Below are 21,157 nucleotides of genomic sequence, written 5' to 3' on the forward strand. Positions count from 1 at the left end.
ACAAACCTGGACATGCTTTGAAGTGTTCATTGAAATGTCCATTAGGCAGTTAGTGAAATGAGACTGAAGCCCAGGAGGGGAGGGACTAGTCTTGTTCTGTTTGACACAGGAGAGTAGAACCCAGAGAAATAGGTGGAAGTTTCTAAGAGGCAAATATAGGCTGTATGTATGGAAAAGTCTCCCGATGAAGCTGCCCTAGAGTGGAACAGGCTGCCTTGGAAGTCTTCAAGCAGAGGCTGGGTGATCACCTAATGGGTATGGTGGTAGGTATACCTGATGGTACAGAGGAGATTCATTACATGTACAAGTTGGACCTCTATCAAGGTCCCTTCCAACTCTCAGAATCTTTGGTTCTGTGAACCTAGGAGACTGGAGGGATGGTGGTGCCTTCAACAGTAATGGTGAAGTTTGGAAGAGGGATGGGTGGATAAAGAATTCTCTTTTGGTCATATTGAATTTGAGATGCCTATGGAACATTCATTTCAAGATGTCTGATAAGCAAGTTATTCATTTTTCTGACTTTTCTCTCTCCATATGTCCCACAAACAGAAATGTGATGACTGGTCACTGTTGTTTCAGAATCTTGCATGCCTTCCTCACGTAAAAATTGATATTATTGCAACTAATGAACTCTGATATGTATCACTTTATGTGTTTGGTTCTTTTACCTGCCTTCTCAGTCTTTAAATCTTTATACGTTTATCCTTTAAACTCTGGTTCACCTGTACCATCTGCAAAGTCTGCGGATTTTTCTCCCCCCCCCACCCCCCCCCCCCCCCCCCGCCCATTTTGAAGAATGACTTTTCTATGACTCATAAGTGACATCTACAGGATAAAATCTAAACTGCCTCAAGAACTGGTTCAAATCTCTATTCCCAGCCTCATCTCCTACTACTTTCTAACACAAATGCTTTACTTAAAGCAAATTAGTGACTCATGATCCCCACCTTCATTTCTGTCTCATGCCTTTGCTCATGATTGACCCTCCCCATTCAGTCATTAGATCACATATTGGGAGGGAGTTAGAGATTATCTAGTACGCCCTCCTGGAAGTATGGAAAGTATGGAAACAAAGAAACTGTCATTTGGCCAAACTTACACAGGTGGTTAGGGGTAAAGCCAGGATAAGAACTCAGGCCCAAATCCAACACTATGCAACAAACTACATTCCATTGATTCACTTATTCATTCATTGAACAAATATTGATCAAGCACTTAATAGATGGTAGGCATCGTGCTGATTCAGAAATAAATAAGACATAATCTCTGCTCTCAAGATCTAATGTGTGTGTGGAGGTACAAAATTAGTACAAAGTTCTATAGGTATTTAGAAGAGGGAAAAATCATATCTGGTTGGACCAGATCAGAGAAGATATCATGAAGGAGGTGGCAACCAGGCTAGCCTTAAAGTATGGATATGAATGACTTCAGTAGGCAGAAAAGGGGGAGAAGCCACTCCAGGCAAAGGAAACAGCATGAGCAAAGGTGCAGAAGTGGGAGAGGATGCGCTGTATTCAGGGCACAGGGAATAGACCAATTTGGCTTGAGCATAGGATGGAGAGATATGGGTGATTAGCAGGAAGGTTAAGTCCAGATAGGTTACATCCTCTCTCACCAACTAGATTATAAACTCTTCAGTGTAAGGGACGATATCTTCTGTTTTTATTCCCCAGGGTGACCTAGCACAAATCTAAGTACATGAACAAACATTTGTTGAAAGAACATTCTGTCCACGTATATGGACCGAGATCTATTTCTGTTGTCTCCATATTGAGTCAATGAGCTAACTTGTACTTTTTGTAATAAAATTTTTGGGGGCGATAAAAGGAGTGCCATCTGAAAGGTTTATTTATATCTAATTTGGAGAAGTTTAAAGGCAGACTCATAGCCAATTAAGTGTAAAATGAAGGGTTTCAAATCAACCTTTTAGGTCCCTTCCAGATCTAAGTCCCATGATTCTATTTTCCTAAAAATGTTGGAACGGGAAGGGACTTTAGAAACTTGTATAGAGAGCCTATGTAGTCACAGGATCACAGATTTAGAACTGGAAGATGACCTAGAAGTCATTAGATCAATCCTTTCCTTTTACAGATGAGGAAGCTGAGCCTTAGAGAGGTGGTGGCTTACCCATGAGGTATACACAAGTGTCAGAGGCAGTGTTCACACTCAAGTCTCCTGACCCCCAGGTCAGCCCTCATCGAATCCTCATCCAACCCTGCCTCAGGAGAGGGAATGGAGGCCCAGAGAGGTGATATGACTTGCCCACTGTCCTGCGGCTATTCAGAAAACAAGATAGCTTCTCTCAAATAAAGGGCTGCTATTTGGAAGAGGGGACTCTGTGTCGTCTGTCACAGGAGCAGAACTGTGACTAATGAGTTAAAGGCATAAAGAAGCAGATTTTGACTTAGTACAAGTATAGCAAGACTCTGGACTTACTCTCCCAACCCACTCAAGCATTAGCAGGTTGGATCCCCAGAGGGGCTGGCTACAGCTCCCTGTTGGGCATCTAAGGGAAAGAACTTTCTAACACTTAAGGCTGCCACATAAGGTAGTGGATTCTCTGTCCCTGGAAGTGTTCAAGTAAAGGCTGAATAAACTCCCAATTAAGGAAACTTACGGAAGAGATTTCTGCATTAGGTGGGAAGTTAGACTAGCCCCCATCAGGAATGTCATAGAGAGGATTTACTGGGAAGTAAAACTAGACTACCTCTACGTTTCCATCCAATTCTAGATTGCAGGGTTTGTGTATTTACTATGTGATAGATTTGACTTTCTTTTCTTTTACCCCTCCTTATCTGGTGACCCATCCATCCCTCAGTCTCTGGGCTCTGATTTCGTACCATAAGCAAAAAGGCCCATCTCAAAGTGACTCATTCCATTTGGTAACACTCATTTGCTTCATTTTTCCAATACTTACTTGAAAGATGTCACCCAAATTTGTGTGAAAGTCTGTCTCAATAGAAGAATAGCCCTCTAGTCTGCCAAAGAGCAAGAGAGATGGTTTGGGCCATCTGTTCCAGGACAGCACAGCTGAGTTTGTAAATGCACTATTTATCAGGGTTCTCTTAAAGGCCATCTGGACCTCTTCACCAAGAAAGTTGTCAGTAGCCATATGATTTCAAGTTTTCATGAGGCTACTGAGCAGAAGCCCAAGCAGAAATACATCTGTGTTTAGGCTTGCTCAAGTAGGCTTTCTTGATTTGCTGGGAAATCACAAAACCAACTAATCTTTTTCCCACTGTGAACATTTACATGAGTCCACAAATGTGCCCAGTACATGTTATTCATCTTTCTATTTGCCAAATACATTTTTCAACTGAAGTCCAGTCCTTAAAGTTGAGTCATTGGGGAATAGGATTGTGAATATTCCTCCATTGAGTTCTCATCCTTCTCAGGTGTGGCAATTCTCCTGTCCTTATTTTTACAGGTTTTTTATGGATAGGACAGCTGTCTATTTCAGCAGAAGAGGAAGAACATATAGTTCACAGATGGGGAACCTGTAGCCTTGAGGCCACATGTCTGCTCTAGATTTGTTCTGTAGAACTTGGATTCAGTCAAAAGGCTGCACCCAAGGACCTAGAAGGCAATATGTGGCCTCAAGGCTGCAGGTTCCTCAACCCTGAGCTAGGCCACTGTGGACACCAAGAGACTAATTCGGAAGTGGGAGAGTTGAGAGTTCAGGACATTGGGGGTTGGGGATGGTGGAGATTATAATAATTTCCTAAAACTTTTGAAATTGTTTTATTGGATTTTTAATAATTTTTAAATAATTTAATAATTTAATTTTTTAATAATTCCCTGCTTATTATCTCTGTTTCTATTTACTCCCTTTAGGACATTGCACAGCAACTAGATAGCTATTCTGAGTTTTTGTTCACAAATATGGTGGGCATCTATGGGATTTTATATTGGTTTAAGTACGAGTGACAATGGAACATAATTCAGGATGACCTAGGCTCAAAGCCTCACTGCTGACACATACTGGCTATGTAACCGTATGTGAAACAACCTGTCTGCCGCAAGTATCTAAGAATTGCAGAAGTTACTGATCTGCAACAGAAGACAGTGTTTCCTTACCAGGAGTTCTCTACATTGATGAAATTAGAGGTCCAGACAGAAGAAGAAAAAGTATATATGAGGCCTTCAAAGGTGGCATGTTTGGGAGCACTTCAAGTCCTGAGGCACTGTTTTTGGCAATGTATTAAATACTTGGAGTGATCTATTGAATTCAAATCAAATCATCCAAAGCCAAGTTTCGTTTCTTGTTGCAGCTATGGAGAAAAGAACACCTCATTTACAAAGGTAAGACTCAAAACTCTCACCTTTGAGAATTCTGAGGCTAGTCTTAAGTCTCTCCAGTTAGAGTTTGAACTAGGTAGCTCTAATGAAAACTTGGGATTTTGGAGTGTTGTCATTAACAATAATAGAAAGATAGAGAATGAAACTCAGGAATTTGTGAATTTTTCATTCCTCAATATGAATTTCTCATTATTAAGCAATTAAGAGGCCTTTGCAAATTATATAATTTAGGCATTATGGGGAAAAATCTGGTCATTAACCTTTTAAATCAGTGAACATGCCAACTGTTTACCCTACCACGAATTTTTTAATGCATTTTATCAAAGCAGTTATTGACTAAGCATCATCTCTCCTGTAATCTATTCATTTTGTAAACCAGAGGAAAAGGGCACATAGTTTTAAATGATTTCCTGAAGTAAATCAGTGAGAGGTAGAACTAAGTTCCTGCTTGAATTCAGTACAAGAGGTCAGACATGTCCTCTTTTGAATACATTCTTTCAGAAAACTAACTGGCTATGGCATTTTAATACAATGAACAGCTTAGTTCGATGCTTTCAACTGAATTAAGATCGACAGTGCAGAGGTTACAGAGTAAAGAGCAATGCAAAATGTAATCTTTAGCTGACTGATTCAATAGCTTCCTGCCCCACGGGAAAGCCAAACTGCTTATCCCATTACTATAGTCATGAGACAATTAGTTATTTCCTAATATGGACATAAAACACTCACTTCTCACTGTTTTTGGAATCCAAGTGCTGGAAAAATATTTATACTTGTATAAGGAGCCTCTAGTTTTTACAAACCCTTTATATACTCTACATCAATTGGTGCTGCATTGTGACTACCCAAATAGCAAGCCACAGTAAATGATTGGAGGACTGCAAGCCACAGTAAATGATTGGAGGACTCAGTCAGGGGACCTGGGTTTGAATACTGCCTTTGCAGACCACTGGCAGTTATTTAGCCTCTCTGGCTAAGAATAAAAAATGATTGAGAGTCAGAGGTAGGAATTTTTGTTTACTTTGCCAATTAGTGCTAACATAACATGCTAAGTTGCCACTTTAAGACAGTCTCACTTAAAACAAGAGACCAGGAAGGTTCTCTCTGGGTTTGTTTCCTCATCTGTTAAAATGCAGGATGGAGAGTGGCTTGAGGGTTGGGCTAGCTGATACCCAAGTTCTCTTCCACCTCTAAATCTTAAAATACTATAATCTTTCATCTTGCCCTGCATGTTGCCATATGCCTAGACACTTCTCTTAATCCAGGTAAATTCCTGGGTCCCCTCAAACCAGGGTGGTAAATTGGACAGTGCTGGCCTTGAAGTCAGGAAGACCTGGCATTTAAGCCCCACCTGACACTAAAACTATGAACTTCCAAGGTGCCAATCTGCACTGGTACAGGGAGATTCCCCAACCAGGAGTTCCCTAGAATCACAGGTACAGACCCTGCCCCCTTAAAACTCAATTCAAACCTCACATCCTTCATAAAACTTTCCCTTAACTTTTTCTCCTTTGGAGTTCAACTAACTTTGTTCTGCTTTTTCTGGTGAATTTATCATGTAACTATTAATGATTTGTTTTATCCACCTAAATGGACTATATATGAGTGTAGTAAGCACCTTGTTCCATTTAGCCTGGCATCAATGTTGTTGCCTAGTTCAAAGCACTATGCGTACAATCTGAAATGTTTGTTCAAGAAATGATATATACTATTCCTATTACGTTCACTTGCAAAATTTAGATGTGTGCTAGAACTCATAATTTATCCCAAATAGGCCAATTTCCTTTGTGGAAATTAATCACACACCTAGAGTCAAAGGAAAAGGACAATCTGGAAGAATTCTTTTAGCCTTAGGCTCAGACCTAATTTTATATGAGGGTTATCAAACTGTTTACTAGAAATAATGAAGTTTTAAATTCCTTTTACGGGTTCTAAGAAAATTTCTTGAATCCTTAAAATGACTTCAGATTTCACGTAACATACCTTGTTCTTTTAGGGGAAAAAAAAAGTCTGTGTCCCCCTCCTATAATGGTAAACGTAGGCTGGACGGTACTTGTATTGAGGTAAACTGAGTTAGGAATTTGATTGAAAGACACAACAGACCATTTTCTTGCTAAAAGGTAAGGTTAAGGAGCTAAAATCTACTAGCTCCTTATCTCCATTTATAGGGAAGCAGCTGAAGGAGTTAATACATGCAATATCTAGAAAGAAACAGCTGCTTTATCACACTCTGGGCCCTTTAGCACAGTGGGTAACAATTTTATTTTGGCAGACCTTTCTTTATACAGGAATTAAAGTACAAACTTCAAGGCTTAAGGTAGACCATGCAAAACTGGGATTTTTAATTGCAGAATTTTTATTTTGCATTAACAGAACAATGTTAATTACAGTTCTATTTAGAGCAATATCTACCACAGTCAAATCTAAGTTCCTGAAACTTCAGTTTGCCAGGAGCAGTAGCACAAGCACATAAATTATTAACAACCTGTCAACAAGACACAAAAGTTAAACTTGTAGTGTAAATAATCCACCTCTATTGATGTACTAAACTTAAGAAAACAAATATCACAAGTAAGTCAAATAAATAAATAAAAAGTTAATGGAACAAGCTTTTCATGGGCATTTTCACAAACATTTGGTCCATTTGTGGTCTATGTAAACATCTGACCTGGCACATGTACACCTGCAAGTAACAAGGATCAGGCAACTAATAATTAATTAAAAGCATTTCCGGTGGACAATTGAAGGACCAGACTCATCATATTCCTGCTTGCTGATCCACATCTGCTGGAAGGTAGAGAGAGAAGCCAAAATGGAGCCTCCAATCCAGACAGAGTATTTTCGTTCAGGTGGGGCAATGATTTTGATTTTCATGGTGCTTGGAGCCAGGGCTGTGATCTCCTTCTGCATTCTGTCAGCAATGCCAGGATACATAGTGGTACCACCGGATAACACTGTATTAGCATACAGATCCTTTCGGATGTCAACATCACACTTCATAATGGAATTGTAGGTGGTCTCATGAATCCCACAGGACTCCATTCCCAGGAAAGAAGGCTGGAAGATGGATTCAGGGCATCGGAACCTCTCATTGCCAATGGTAATGACTTGACCATCAGGTAGCTCATAACTCTTCTCTAGGGAGGAGGAAGAAGCCGCCGTGGCCATTTCTTGCTCGAAGTCCAGGGCAACATAGCACAGCTTCTCTTTGACATCCCTCACAATTTCCCTCTCAGCTGTTGTGGTGAAGCTGTAGCCTCTTTCAGTCAAAATCTTCATGAGGTAGTCGGTGAGGTCCCGACCAGCCAGGTCCAGACGCAGGATAGCATGCGGTAGGGCATAACCTTCATAGATGGGGACAGTGTGGGTGACCCCATCCCCAGAGTCCATCACAATACCCGTGGTACGACCAGAAGCATAGAGAGACAGCACAGCTTGGATGGCCACGTACATTGCTGGAGTGTTGAAGGTCTCAAACATGATTTGTGTCATCTTCTCCCTATTGGCCTTTGGGTTCAGGGGAGCTTCAGTGAGCAGAACAGGGTGCTCCTCTGGGGCAACTCTGAGCTCATTGTAGAAAGTATGGTGCCAAATTTTTTCCATGTCATCCCAGTTGGTTACAATGCCATGCTCAATAGGATACTTGAGGGTAAGAATGCCCCTTTTACTCTGGGCCTCATCACCCACATAGCTATCCTTCTGCCCCATGCCCACCATGACTCCTTGGTGCCGGGGACGGCCCACGATAGAAGGAAACACAGCCCGAGGGGCATCGTCTCCGGCAAAACCGGCCTTGCACATGCCCGAGCCGTTGTCCACCACAAGGGCAGCAATTTCTTCATCAGCCATTTTGGAACGCGTCTGGAAAACTAGGGTAGAGACGGTGGAGAATGGGTTAGATTGGACTCCAGGCTGGCACTCGATCACGCCCCCTGAACCAACGCCTGCTTAGGGCGGCTGCCCGGATTCCCCCTTATCTAGCCTGCCTGGATTAGAGGCGTGGGCAGAGGGCCAGGCCTCCTGGGGGACGGAGCAAGGCGACTCTGCCAAAGGCGGCGGCCACGGAGGGCTCGGGGCCTAGCGCCGCGGGCCGAGCGGCCTACGGACGCCAGGGCCTCCGGGAGAGGGGCAGAGCGCAGGCCTCGGGCTCGCCGACTGCGCACGAGTCTGATGAGTCACCAGCTGTGGCGGCAGAGGGAGCGCGAGCGAGCGCAGGAGACCCGGCGGATCGGGGCTGCCCGTCCCCGCCCTACATCTTCCTACTGGGCGCACCTCACCCTTCCCTTTCTACCCCGGCCGCTCCACCTCTAGGCCCAGTCCCGTTTACCTCACGCTAGCGCAGCCCTAGTTCTCCGTCTCGCAGCAGACGACGACAGCGACTGGTATGTCACTCAGCCACGGCGCGCGCCCCGCTTTTAAACTCAGAGCCGGGCGCGCTCACACCGGAACCGGAATTCCACCCACCCGAGCCTCCCATTGGCCGAAGAATTTAGTGTCCATTTCCGCCCCAAACCCCGCCCCCATCCTGCTCCTCCCCTCCCTTTTTTCTTCCGCTCCCTCCGGGGGAGGAGTCATTTCCGGCCGGGCCTCCCTCTGCCTCCCCTTCCGGCCTCGGGCCCCACCTCCCCCTAACCCACCGCCCTCCCCCGCCTCGCCCCGCCCCTCTCCTCCTCCCCTTCCCTCCCCTCTGGTCTCCTCCTCTTCCCTCTCCCTCCCACCTCTCCTCCCCTCCCCCTCCCCCGCCCCGCCCCGCCCAGGCCCCCGGCGCCGCTTCCGGTGCGGGCCCCGCCTCGCTGTCCCCGCCGCCGCTGCCGCCTGCGGGGCTGGAGGAGTAGGCGGAGGTGGCAGAGCCGGGGCCGCAGCACCAGCGGCAGCGGCGGCCGGACCCAGGAGCGTAGCTGTGGCAGGAGCGGGACGGGCTGAGGCAGGAGCCGCCCGAGGTAACACCGCCGGCCCGACTGGGGACTCAGTTTCCCCATCTGTAAAATGAGGGACTTACACGAAATGAGCCTCAGAGGCCCCCAGCCCGCTGTGACGAGGGGGGGAGGGAAGATAAAGGGGGAACCCAGAGGAGTCACTGGGGAGGGGGCGAGAAGCGAGGGGGCGGCCAGAAGAGTCACTGAGGAGGGGGCCATTTGGAAAGGAGCGGAGATGGGAGAACGGGGCGGGGGGCAGGGGAGATGCGTCAGTGGAGAGGGGGCGAGATGGGAGGGGGATGATGAGAGGGGTCAGTGGGGAGGGGGCGAAATGGGAGGGGGATGATGAGAGGGGTCAGTGGGGAGGGGGCGAGATGGGGGGACGAGAGGAGTCAGTGGGGAGGGGGCCAGATGGGAGGGGTGATGACGAGAGGCGTCAGTGGGGAGGGGGCGAAATGGGAGGGGGCGGCCAGAGGAGTAGATGGGAAGGGGGAGAAATGGGAGGGGGCGGCCACAGGGGTAAATGGAGAGGGGGCGAGATGGGGGAGCCTGGAAGGAGGGGACAAGAGGAGCTAATGGGAAGGGAGGCTAAGGCAGGGTAAGGGGGGTGAGATGGAAATTGGGAGACCTTAGGTTTCACACCTAAAGGAGAGTTACCATAAAGGGAGTCGTTGAAGGAAAACGAGACGGTAAAAGCGGGGTAGGGGCGAAGTCACGAGAGCCTTGGGGGGGGTGGGGGGGGACGGGGGGGGGGGACCAAGTAAGAGGAGTAATCCAGAGTTGCTGAGTCAGGCTAAGGGGGGCAGGAGATGTAAATTGTAATTGCCTTAGGGATGAGGGGGGAGATGGGGGGGATAAGGAGAGTAAATGGAGCCGGATTCTGAGGTGGGTTAGAGGGGGAAGGCAAGTTGTGAGAGCCTGGGGGGGGGGCGGGGTTAGGAGAGTAAATGAGGAGGGTTAAGATAGGTTAAAGCATCCTTGAAGTGTGGTCACAGAGACAGGGTCTTCCAGGTCAAAACTACTATCATAATACTGCTGAAACATTTTAATTTTTAATACAGTGTGTATCCATTGATATAACCCACATGAACAGTAGCTCTTTGGCAGGGTCCTTAGTAATTTTTAAGAATTGTAAGGGATCCTAAGACCAAAAAGTTTTAGAACCACTGGATTAAAGGTTGGGGTCTATGTGTGTAGGGAGGGGTGAGTATTGTGTACTAGGGGTGACAGAGAAAGGCAGGAAGGTTAGGAGAGTAAGTGGGAAGGGGCTGGTGTAAGTCAAAAGTGGGTTTAGCTTTAACTGTGAGGGGGAAGATGGGGGGATGTAGGGTTAAAGGTAGGGGAATGAGAGGTATTAAATGTGGGGAATCACAGTGGGGTAAAGATAGGCTGAGGAATTCAAAGGGATAGGTAAAGTTGGGGCCCTGAGGTCAGAGTGAAGATGGGGTGAGGGTGTTAAAATAGAGAAGGGTTGGAGAAAGTGGGCAGGCATGATGGGGGGGGTGGTGTTCCAGAAATGCAGAGGTCTCCCAAGGGCTGGGCAAAGAGAGGGCAGCTGCTTAAGATGGGGGCTTCCGAGATTGTGAGAGGAGAGAAGGGAGTAAGAGGCTACAGGTAGAACTGGGTAATAGGATGTAGGGGAGATATAAATGGGGGTGGTAGTGGTGAGGAGTTGGAGTTATAAAGGGTGGGAAGGGCCTGACTAGGAAGGACAAGGAGGGTTAGGGAGGGGGGGTTGCAATGTAAGGAAAAGTGGGGGGGTCAGACTGGGATCTAGTGAATGGGGGAGTGGAGGGATGGGTTGGGGAAGTCAGAGGCTAAAGAATAGAGTAAAAAGATCAGAGTCAGAAATTTGTGTAGGATGGGAGTTAGGGGTAAGGGGAAATTGTGTGAAAATGGGGGTATTCGGTGATATAGGAATATATGAAGAGGGCTTTTTTTAGTTTTTAGAGCAGAATAAGTTACCTAAGTACAATTGATACTGTTTTTCTGGACAAACTGGTTATTTTTAGTGTGAGGTCTGGTAAAGCCTTCAGGCATCACAAAGCAACTAAATTTTTTTGTCATGTGGAGACCCCATCCATGGTCCCACTTTATGTGAGGTGGGAGTTGCTAAATCCTTAGTAAGAAGAAATAATTGGGTGGTAAATGAGGGCACTTGTTTCCTGGACAGTTCACTTGTAATTTTCTGCTGATATTAAAAGGAAATTTGAAGCTCACCAATCCCATAGTTCTTTTCCCCTGTTGTTGAAGTTACTTCTTTACTGGGTTTTAAATGTCTTAAATGCTTTTTGTCTCCCAGATTCTGATGGGAATAGAAAGCTTGTCATAATTATTTTTTTTGAAGTGAGAAATGAAATAAAAATGATTCTATTTCTTTCTCTTTAAGTACTCAAAGCAATGAGAGCAGTTAGAAGCCACTTGGAATTTAAAGGTTCCATAGAATGTAAGAAGCAAAAGCACTATTGGTAAAATAAACACAGAAAATGAGGATTCTTAATCCATCTCTAATCTTTTGCTTAGCTTTAAACATCCCCCTTTCTCACTCTAATCCATGAAGAATGTTCAGTGTCCAAGCAGGCCTCAGGGTTTTGGGGGATGTTAAAGACTTTGATTCTTCTGTCCAGCCCTCAAACATTAGCACATATCAAGTCACGACCTGTCCTGTGCTAACATACATGTGGAAGCAATGGTATGCCATCATGGTAACTTTCATTTGCCTGAAATGTCCATTTATATGGTCTGTTCACTTACCAAGGCTTAGGTGAAGCATTATGTGATCTGAAGCGCATGAGCCTATGTGTATCACGTCTGTAACCCATCCAGTGTTTGTTGTGGGGCTTCACTTGGGGAATGGAGGGCGTGAAAGGGGGTGTGTGTTTGAAGAATGATTTGTAAGAGGAAGAATGCTGTTCAACCTGCCCCAGAAGGCTTCTTTCCTGAAAAGGCCCTTCATTTTGGGGCTGCATCAGAATGGTCATCATGATTCTCGAAGAAAGGGAATGTGATGTGGATTACCTGGCAGTTACGAAAAAAGAGGAGAAATTAGCTTGCGCTCTTTATAGATAATATTGATATTTGCTTCAGGTTAATTAACTTTAAAATCTCCAGAGGAATTTCCTCTTGTTTGTTTTGAATGATGATTGCAATTTGAAACTCCTGCATGTTTCTTTCATGCTGTTGAAATTGGATTCTTTTTAAAGACTTAGTGTCCAGTTAACATTGCTCAGTCCAAGCAGGCCATCGTATCATGGCATTTTGTAAAGCTTAACCCCAAAGAGCAGCTTGCTTGGTTTTCCTTTCCTTCCAAAGGTGGGGGAGGTGGAAAGGGGGGAGTGGAATTCTCTCTGCTTCCTATCTATATATGTCCACCTTGACTGAGACATTCCTTGGGTTCTTTCAGTTCTCTCTTCTTCAGTCTTGCCCACTCTTGCCTTCATGATTCTGGTTTTAAGAGTCACAGACTTTGTATACTACAGATCTAGGTGCATTCCTGCCAATTAAAAATACTTATATCTGGAAATATTGAGGGGGAAAAGATCAGAACCCAGATACTAGGAGAATGGAACCTTTCTGGATTTATTTTTAAATATTTAGAAGGGAACAACTGCACTTCCCTGTCACCCTTGCTTTCCACCAATTAAGGACATAATCTGAGAGCTCAGCATGAGAAACTGAAAGTCTGCATTTACATTTAGTGTGAGTTCAGATATCAGATCAGGCTTGGATTTCTCATGGCCCTTTGCTGGAGGAAAGCTGTAAAGAAAAGCCTGTCAGTACATGTTTTATATGACTGTTTTTCCTTTGTAGCCATTGTGGGGACCTGAAGGATCCAGCGTGGATCCTGTGTGCCTCCTTGGCAGGGCCCACCTTCCCAGCCATGCCAACCGGCGGATGAGGCTTGAGGCTCTGATGGAGCAGCTGCAGAAGCAGCAGCAGCAGCAGCAGCAGCATCCAGCTCCTCTACAGATGGATTCCCGGGAAAGGCAGGAGCGGCAGATGAGAGAAGCACAGCTGCTATATGCTCAGCAGCTGGCAGCCCAGCAGGCCAGTCTCACTTCCCCGACTACCAAGGCTTCCGGGAGTCCTGCTCTGGGGCCACTGGCCAGAATTCCACCAGCAACGGCAGCCTCTCGGGTCATGAGCTCAGAACCTGATGAAGAAGAGGAAGGGGGCCTAGAAGATGAGGAAGGGGATGGGGAAGATGCAGAGATCACTGAGAAGGAAGCCCAACCTTCTTCCAAATATTTCCACATGCAGAAAGTGACTCGTCATGACCCCAGAGCTACCCCCATGTCAAATCCTCCTCCTCTTCCAGCACCAGGGCTGCAAAGGGGGCTGCATATCAAAGAGGATCATGCCAAAGATGCTTTGAAAGCCTCCCCTTCAGTCTCAGCATCTGGCCACCCAAACTGGAACCTGGAGGAGCAACTTAAGCAGGTCAGTGTCAGCTCTGGTGATGCTGCCTATGTGCTTTTATTGAAAGGGGCCCGAGATAGATTGATTTGGGGGCTCCTTGTGAGTTTCTTAAGTTCAGCCTTGTTTTCAAGTCCACCTTCTCTCTCTCTCCTGCCTCCCTCTTTGTGAAAAGAAGAAAACCAAACCTTTAGGGCCTCTTTAAAGGCAGAAAGAGCAATGCCAATTTCTTCATCTCTGCCTTAGTGACCAAAGGCCTGGAAGTGTAGGGGCTGTGAATTCAAATCCCGTGTCTGCCTGGACTTCCTTTGTGACCTCTCTTTTTCCACCTAAAAGGGTGTAAGGATAAGTTAATGCAAGTTAAGTAACTTGTTAGTGCTTAAGGGGGAAGGGAATGGCATGAACATTGTCTAGGGCCTCCTGTGCGTCAGGCGCAGCGCCAAGCACCTTACAAGTACTGTTAATTGGGTCCTTACAACAGCCCTTAGAGGTAGGCACCATTATTATCATTCCCATTGTACAGGGGAGGAAACTGAGGCAGACAGGTTAAATGACTTTGCCCAGGGTCACAGGTGGTACATGTCTGAGGTAGGATTGAACTTGGGTCTCCCAGACTCTAGGCCCAGTGCTCTATTCACTGTACCCCTTAGTGGCCTCTAACAGTGGATTCCATGGTGAAACTAGTAATGTTAGCTTCTCCCATTCTACTGTATTTTGTTTTATGCATATTTATAGAAGCGTACTCAGAGCTGGAAGGAACCTCAGCAATCATCGAGGCCACCCCTTTTATTTTACAGATGGAGAAACTGAGCCTATGGAGGCTAAATGACTTGCCCGAGGTCACACAGTAGGAATCAGAGGCTGGATTTGAACCCAGATCCCTGGCTCTTTCTGCTGTACCGCAGTGGGTGTCTCAGATTAAGTCACGTGTTGATGTTTTTACATTAATAAAGAAGGCATGTCTTTATGCAGGGGCAGGGATGGAGTAGGGGGATCCCGAAATTTGAATACTTGAATCACAAGCTCTTCTGGATTTGGAGATGACTTGCTTTCCTGCCCTAACATTTCTGTACCGGTCTGTAGGATAATAGAATTAGGGGGTCTTCTAGTCCGTCACCCTCATGTTTCAGGTGTGAAATGGGGGCCCAGAGATGTGATGGGGCCAACCCAAGGTTACACAGGTCATAACCGGCAAAGTGGAAATTCAGACCTAGGACTGGGAGTCCAGAGCCAGCCTTCTTAACACAGCACCTGCTGGGCCATCGTTTCCTTGGCTTCCCCCACACCATGTCCGTGAAATAAGGAAGGAGCCGAGGTGCAGAGAGGCCAGCCCTCAAATCACTAAGTGATTCAGTAGCAGAGCTGGGACTGGGGCCAAGGAGTCTCAGCTCCCATAACAGCACCTTGGCCGCAAAGCCAGACCCTCCCAGTTGATTTAAATGTGATTTAGCACTCCATGGTTGTGAATTGCTAGCAGCCCCTCCATTACCGTGTGGTTGGCAGAGTTCCATGTTGAGTCAGCATGAAAGAGGGATCCCTGACAGCAGTCAGGGGGAGTTCAGGCAGGAGGCAGCGGGGTCTTGGCGGCCGGCCAGCCTCTGCACATGAGTCCTTATTCCTCGAAAGTGAAGCCGTGTGTGAGGAGTGAGTGGAGCTTCCCATACTGGCCTGCCTGCCTGTCTGTCTTCAGGAAACCATGCAGGTGTTGAGGTCAGGCCACTGGGGTTTTAGAAAAAAGCTCTCCAGTGACTTGTATTGGCATGGAAGAATTAATCAGGTGCCTTGTGACAGAGCACCCAAGGGCACACAGTGGCCCTCTCCCGGAATCTGAGATTGTTGGCCTAGATGTTCTTTAGGCTCCTTCATTACTGAGCCTAAGTCAAGATGTTCTTTGAATATTGGACCACTTTTCTAATTAGACACCCAAAGGGGTTGAGTTCCTTCTCCCTTCCCTGGATTTGGACAGAAGGAATAGAATCAAGGAACAACAGTCTTACCCTGACCAGTTTTACTTATGACTGAAAGAATTAATGAAAAACCCTGGTTTGTGTGTGTAGTGCAGGTATGTTTTCACATCCACTCCCCTTCTCATTTCTGATGATCTGAATAAAATTGATTAGTACTGATGCTGTCACTTGTACCTTGCCAGGAGTAAATTTGTGTATGTGTGTGTGTGTGTGTGTGTGTGGCATAATAGTTTGGGGGTGTTTAAAGAAGTGTTTCTCTTGTAGGAAAAAACCACAAAGCTTCTTCTGAAGTTGCTTCACAGAGGTCGTAGTCTTTTCTCCATTGTTGTTAATAATATGTTGGAGGCTGGATGAAATCTGGGGGTGGGGGGTGGTGTAGCTATTTGGCCTTGCCCTCTCTGAACTTGCTTCCTCTTTGTACACTGGGGAGAACAGTGCCCGGGTTACTGACCACACAAGACTGTTTGGCAACTCCAATAAAATGATGTGCAGAGAGTGACGGGAAGACCTTAAAATCCTCGATAAATGGCAGCTGTGATGCTTGTGTTGTTATTTCCTGGCTTTCAGCCAGGGTGGTTTTTCCAAATCTAGCTCATTTTGTGGAGCGTCAACTTAATTTATGTTTCAGGTAGGAGAACAAACATAAAATGACTTGTGTTTAAAAAACATACAGAATGATCTTGACAAGTTGCTTGTGTCTGGAACATGGAACGATTTGGTAAACAAACAGACATACCTGAAAAAACATTTTGAAAAGCAAGGTGCCTGCCATTCATGACTGAAAAAACATTTGAAAAGACTTCAGAGTTGTGGAGAAGGCGATTGAAAGTATCTGCTATAGAACATGAGGAGCCATATGTATTTTTTTCTGCTTCTCTACTCCTGAGAAATTTGCTTCTCCAGAGTTGTGTATTTTTAGGATGTGAGGTTGCGGTGGGGGGTGGGGGGGCATGGGGCACAGGGGAATGATTGTTATTGTTTTGTTATTCCCAATAACAGAGTGATAGGAAGATGGATGACACCATTGAGCCTGGCTTTCTGAACCCCACCGGGCTTGGATAGCTGAGTAAATAATTGTAAAACCGGGCAACAGAGACAAAAGCCCTGAGCTGATTTTGACAACCAGAGTGGGAAACCCTGTCAACACACAGCAACTCGGAGGTGTGAACCATTTGGAGAGAGGTTTCAGGCTTCATTGTATAGAGGGGGAAAGAAAAGGCCCAAGTGAGTCCTGGTTATAGTTAAGGCATTTGCCACCATAGTGGCCAAAGTGGAAAGATCTGAGGTGCCTCATAAAGGAACAGAAGAGAAATAAGATTGTCAGACTAAATGCTGTAATGAGCAAGAGCGTCTGTGTCTAGTGTTCTGCATCCTTAGGCAGTCCCTTTGATTACTGGGAGTGGGGAGCAGGCAGTGGCAGATGCTGATGCCTGGCTGCTCCTACTCACCTCGACTTCCCTGGTCTAACACTGTATGCGAGAAACAGGCCCAGGGACCAGGCGGAGAGCAGCAATCGCACCTTCACAAACATGGTGTCCTTGTAGAGCACTTTAAGATAGGCAGAGAGCTTTCCCCACACCAGTTACAAATGAGGTTACCTAAGTCTCAGAGAGGTTAAGCTGTGGCAAAGCTAGTTACTTGGTCCTGTTGGCTAGCCCAGAGCTCTTTCTACTTTACCATAAATTGGATTTTTTTTGATGGGTGTATGTATTATCTTTATTTGTGTACTGCTTTGCAAAATTCTACAAAGAAAAAACAAAACTACCAGAGGCCTCTTTTCTTTCTCTATCCATGCTAGGGAGAGCATGGAGGTCCCCTGGCTTCTGTACTGACCTGGAAGAATACTTCACAAGCTCTGGGATGGATGGATGGATAGATAGACAGACAGACAGAGAGAGTGAGCTAAAGCATTTGTGAAGCAATTACTTTGTGCCAGGCACTGTGTTAAGTGCTGGAGATACAAAAACAAGCAACCAAAATGGTCTTGAGTCTCAAAGAACTTAGGTTCTAATGGGAGAAGACAGTTCATCAATGGTAGGTGTGGAGGTGAGGAGTGGGAGAGGAGGAAAGGGAACCTCAGAACCGGGACTTCTGATGATGTGGCAGTTCTGGGCCAGAACTCCCTGATCCTCTAATCAACCCCAAAGTGAAATTACCCTCAAAGGGCCAGATAGTCAGCGTGAAGGGGAGCAGAGCAGAGAGTGAACTTCAATTTTCTTTTACGTGTTTTGGAGCTGTGTGACTGCCTGTCTTTTATATATAGTGGCCCATAGTTTAAAAACAGTCGTGGCTGGAACAGGATAAGCTTCCTACATGCACTGGCCCCATCAGAAGCTGCTTTGGGATGTCAGCATCCTGCCTTGCCCCCTTTTGCTTCTAGGCACGGGTCTCAGGAATAATTTGAAAAATTGCACAGGCTTGTGCTTGTTGCTGCTGTTGTTGACTCTTCCATTGAATTCAGTACATCCCTTCACCAGCTTTCTAAGTGAACAAATGAGTAGAAGAAATGCTAAGATGTAGAACCTAAGAGATGCTATACTGGGTCAAACCAGTGGTCTTCCCATCCCAGTTTTCTATCTTTGACAGTGTCACCAGAGGGATGGTTTAGGAAAGAGTGTGGTTGCCCAGCCTTTGTGTCAACCTGTATATGATCTAACTTTCTCCTGGTAAGAGTACACATAGAAAGCTAAGCTTCCCCTTCCTCATGACCCATATGATTAATTGCTTTGACAAAATCATGCCACCTCTCTCTGCCTTGAAATCTGGCTTCTGTCCTGGGTCACTCTCTAGAAGGTCACCAGTGTCACCACTTCACTTCTTGGCTTTTTTCAGTCCTCATTCACCTTCTTTTCTGCTCCCATTTGATGCCTTTGACCATGTCTTCTTCTTGGATTCTGTTTTCTTCCATATGTTCCAGAGTACCCCTAGCCTGTCCTCTTGGCTGTCTGACTATTCCTTACTCTCCTTTCTTGGTTCATGAAGCTCTTCCTACTGTCCAAGTATGAGTGTTCCCAGTCCTTGTCCTACCACATCTTTTCTGTTTTCTCTGTACTCTGCTATGGTGATCGAATTCTTTCATATGGGTCCAGTTACCATCTCTATTCAAAAAATGTCAGTTTCTTCTTGAGATCTCCTCCTTCATCTCCAGCTAAATGCTGAGATCCTGCTGCACGTCAAACTCAGCACTTTTACTATACAAATTCAATGTGGAGAAGAGTGGTGGGCCAGTTTTTGGTGGAGATGCCTCCTTTAGGCTGTTGACACGGTAGACAGAGCTTTAAAAATCATCTGAGTCAAGGTGGGAGATAAAGCCAGGAGAATGAATGAGATTGCCAAGAAAGTTAAGTACAGCTGAGGGGAGGAAGGGGTGGGGAGCATAGAGAGAGCCAGCCTGCCTGGAGGAGTTCTTACCTTAATGGCTCAGGGGGGACAAAGGAGGGCTTAGAATGCAGGAGACAAAGGTAGAAGTGCTAAGAGAATGGGATGTCTCTGAAATTCAGAGAAAAGAGAGAGTAGAGAATGTCCAGAGTGGCCCCATGTACAGAGTTCTAACCTAGATCTCCTGACTGTGAAGGAAGGAGGCTTAGCACCGAAAACAGGCTGTTGGATTTGTTTGATTGCTCTTCCATTGGTTATTGGTCAAGGGGAAATTGGTGACCTTTGAGAGAGCAGCTTCAGTGTAGTGGTAGGAAAGGAAGCTGGATTGCAAAGAATTAGAGCTAGCCAGTCCTTGTAGTGGATCTTTCGTTTGTAAATTTATGGAAACCTTTTTTTTTTTTTAAAGCTGTTACATTTTTGGCCTGTCTTGCTTCTGGATAACAAGTTTCATATTACACACTGGTAGGTTGCGCCAAATGATAGATCGAGCATTTGATTTAGAGTCAGAGGATTTGGGTTTGAATCCCAGATCTGCTGTTTTCTGCCCCTGTGACCTTAAGCAAGTGCCTTCTCTGAGCCTCAGATCCCTCATTTATAAAATGAGATCCATGGACTGAATAATCTTGAAGGTGTTTTTCAGTGACAATCCTGTTTGGGCTTTGAACCACTGAGTCAAGTAATGCTTCCTTTTATTTGCCCTAAAACTACTTTTTTTAATCGATGCATTTTGTTGTGGAATATTGGAATTTCGTAGACAGATTCCCTTCAGTCTAGCCATGCATGCCATGATTTTATAAGCTATCTTTTCAGGACTGATAAATAATTGAACTTACTCTTCAAACTGATTTGAAAATATACCTCACTATTTTCTTAACTACTCTGCTAGGCCTGTGGTTGATTATAATGGTACAAGGAACACTGATGAGGAAACTCCCCCTGCCAAGCCTAGTGACCACTTGCTCTGCCACTTGCCAGCTGGGAGCCCTGAGAGGTTCAGTGACTTACTTAGGGTCACCCAGCCAGGGTATATCAGAGGTGGGGCTTAGTCCTGGTCGTTCTGACTTTAAGGCCAGTTCTCAAGCCACTAAAGTATGCTGCCTCTCCCTCTCTTCCCACCCTTCCCTCCGTCACTCACTGATCCCCTTCTTCCTCCCTCTCCCTGCCCATTCACACCTTTAAAAAGTTTTATTGATGCTTTCACAGAAATCATAGTTGTTTCTGGAAACAGCTCTGCCTCCACTCCCTCCGCCTGCCCCCCCCCCCCCCCCCCCCCCCCGCCCCAGTTCAAACTTCCCTTGTAACAAAGAAAATTAGTTACAGGCCAACAGCACAGTGACCACATGGAACCCTGTATGCCTCGTTATGCCCTTAGAGTATCCCTTCTGTCTGTCAAGAGGAAATGAGTATGTTTCAGGATCAATATGGGTTCTTTGGTTCTCTAGAGTTCTGCTAACTTTTAGTGGGTCATTTGATTTATGTGGTTGTTGTATTGTGTAAATTGCCCTCATTTCCTTTCTTTGTGCTGTATCAGTTCTTACAAATCTCATGTTTCTCAGAATTTTTCATGTTTATCACTTATAACCATACAATAATACATTACTTATATTCATATACATTCAGCCATTCTTCAGATTAAAAAAAAGTTAATATCCTTTGTTTTTATATTACCTTCATTTTCTGTTCTACCCAGAAAGCTACCCCTCATAACAAGGAAGGGGGTCTCTGGTGGGGGGTGGGGAACAGTTCAGCAAAACTGTCCAGCACATATACCGAGTCTGATAGCACAGGCAGCCATCCACATGCTAAGTGTGGATGAGAAGGAAGGAAGTGCTTCTTAATGTCTCTTCTTTGCATCGCTGTCACTGTGGCTGTTGTTTTTCTGATTCTGTTTACTTCGTTCTTCATCAGTTCATGGAAGTCATTGCATGCTTTTCTAAATTCTTTACATTCATCATTTGTTACTATCCAGTAAAAAATATTCATGCACTGCCTTTTGTTTAGCTGGTTCCTAATCAATAGATATTTACTTTGTTATAATCCTTTGCTACTGCAGAAAAGAGCTACTATTGATTTATATGGGACCTTTCTGTCTTAGACCTCCCTGGGGATATGTGCCTAGCAGAAGGTTCTCTGGGGCAAGGGATGTGGACATTTAATCAGTTTCTTATCATAATTCCAAAT

The 21,157-nt window shown here is 45.4% G+C and overlaps 2 protein-coding genes across 3 annotated transcripts in view; one reads left to right on the forward strand and one right to left on the reverse strand.

The window, feature by feature from the left end:
• Window positions 1–6,534: 6,534 nt before the first annotated feature.
• LOC118828130 (actin, cytoplasmic type 5) lies at window positions 6,535–8,728 on the reverse strand. The gene is made up of 2 exons (XM_036734550.1): window positions 8,627–8,728; window positions 6,535–8,168 (listed from the first exon to the last, which is right to left on the reverse strand). The coding sequence occupies exon 2, from the start codon at window positions 8,146–8,148 to the stop codon at window positions 7,018–7,020; it is 1,131 nt and encodes a 376-aa protein (XP_036590445.1). The 5' UTR covers window positions 8,149–8,168; window positions 8,627–8,728; the 3' UTR covers window positions 6,535–7,017.
• A 396-nt stretch (window positions 8,729–9,124) lies between these two features.
• The window catches only part of ARID3B (AT-rich interaction domain 3B), a 56,853-nt gene continuing 44,820 nt past the window's right edge, over window positions 9,125–21,157 (forward strand). Inside the window, exons 1-2 of one of the 2 annotated variants that reach the window (XM_036736851.1) lie at window positions 9,125–9,239; window positions 13,026–13,655. In XM_036736851.1, coding sequence (XP_036592746.1) covers window positions 13,110–13,655 — 546 coding nt within the window. In that variant the 5' untranslated portion in view covers window positions 9,125–9,239; window positions 13,026–13,109. The remainder of the gene's footprint in view (window positions 9,240–13,025; window positions 13,656–21,157) is intronic. The other variant, XM_036736852.1, reaches the window with a different exon arrangement.

This window comes from Trichosurus vulpecula, chromosome 8 (assembly GCF_011100635.1).
Source record: "Trichosurus vulpecula isolate mTriVul1 chromosome 8, mTriVul1.pri, whole genome shotgun sequence".
Taxonomy (NCBI): domain Eukaryota; kingdom Metazoa; phylum Chordata; class Mammalia; order Diprotodontia; family Phalangeridae; genus Trichosurus; species Trichosurus vulpecula.

Coding starts and splice junctions, on each gene's coding strand:
- LOC118828130 (XM_036734550.1), bottom strand. CDS start 8,148: ATGGCTGATGAAGAAATTGCTGCCCTTGTGGTGGACAACGGCTCGGGC.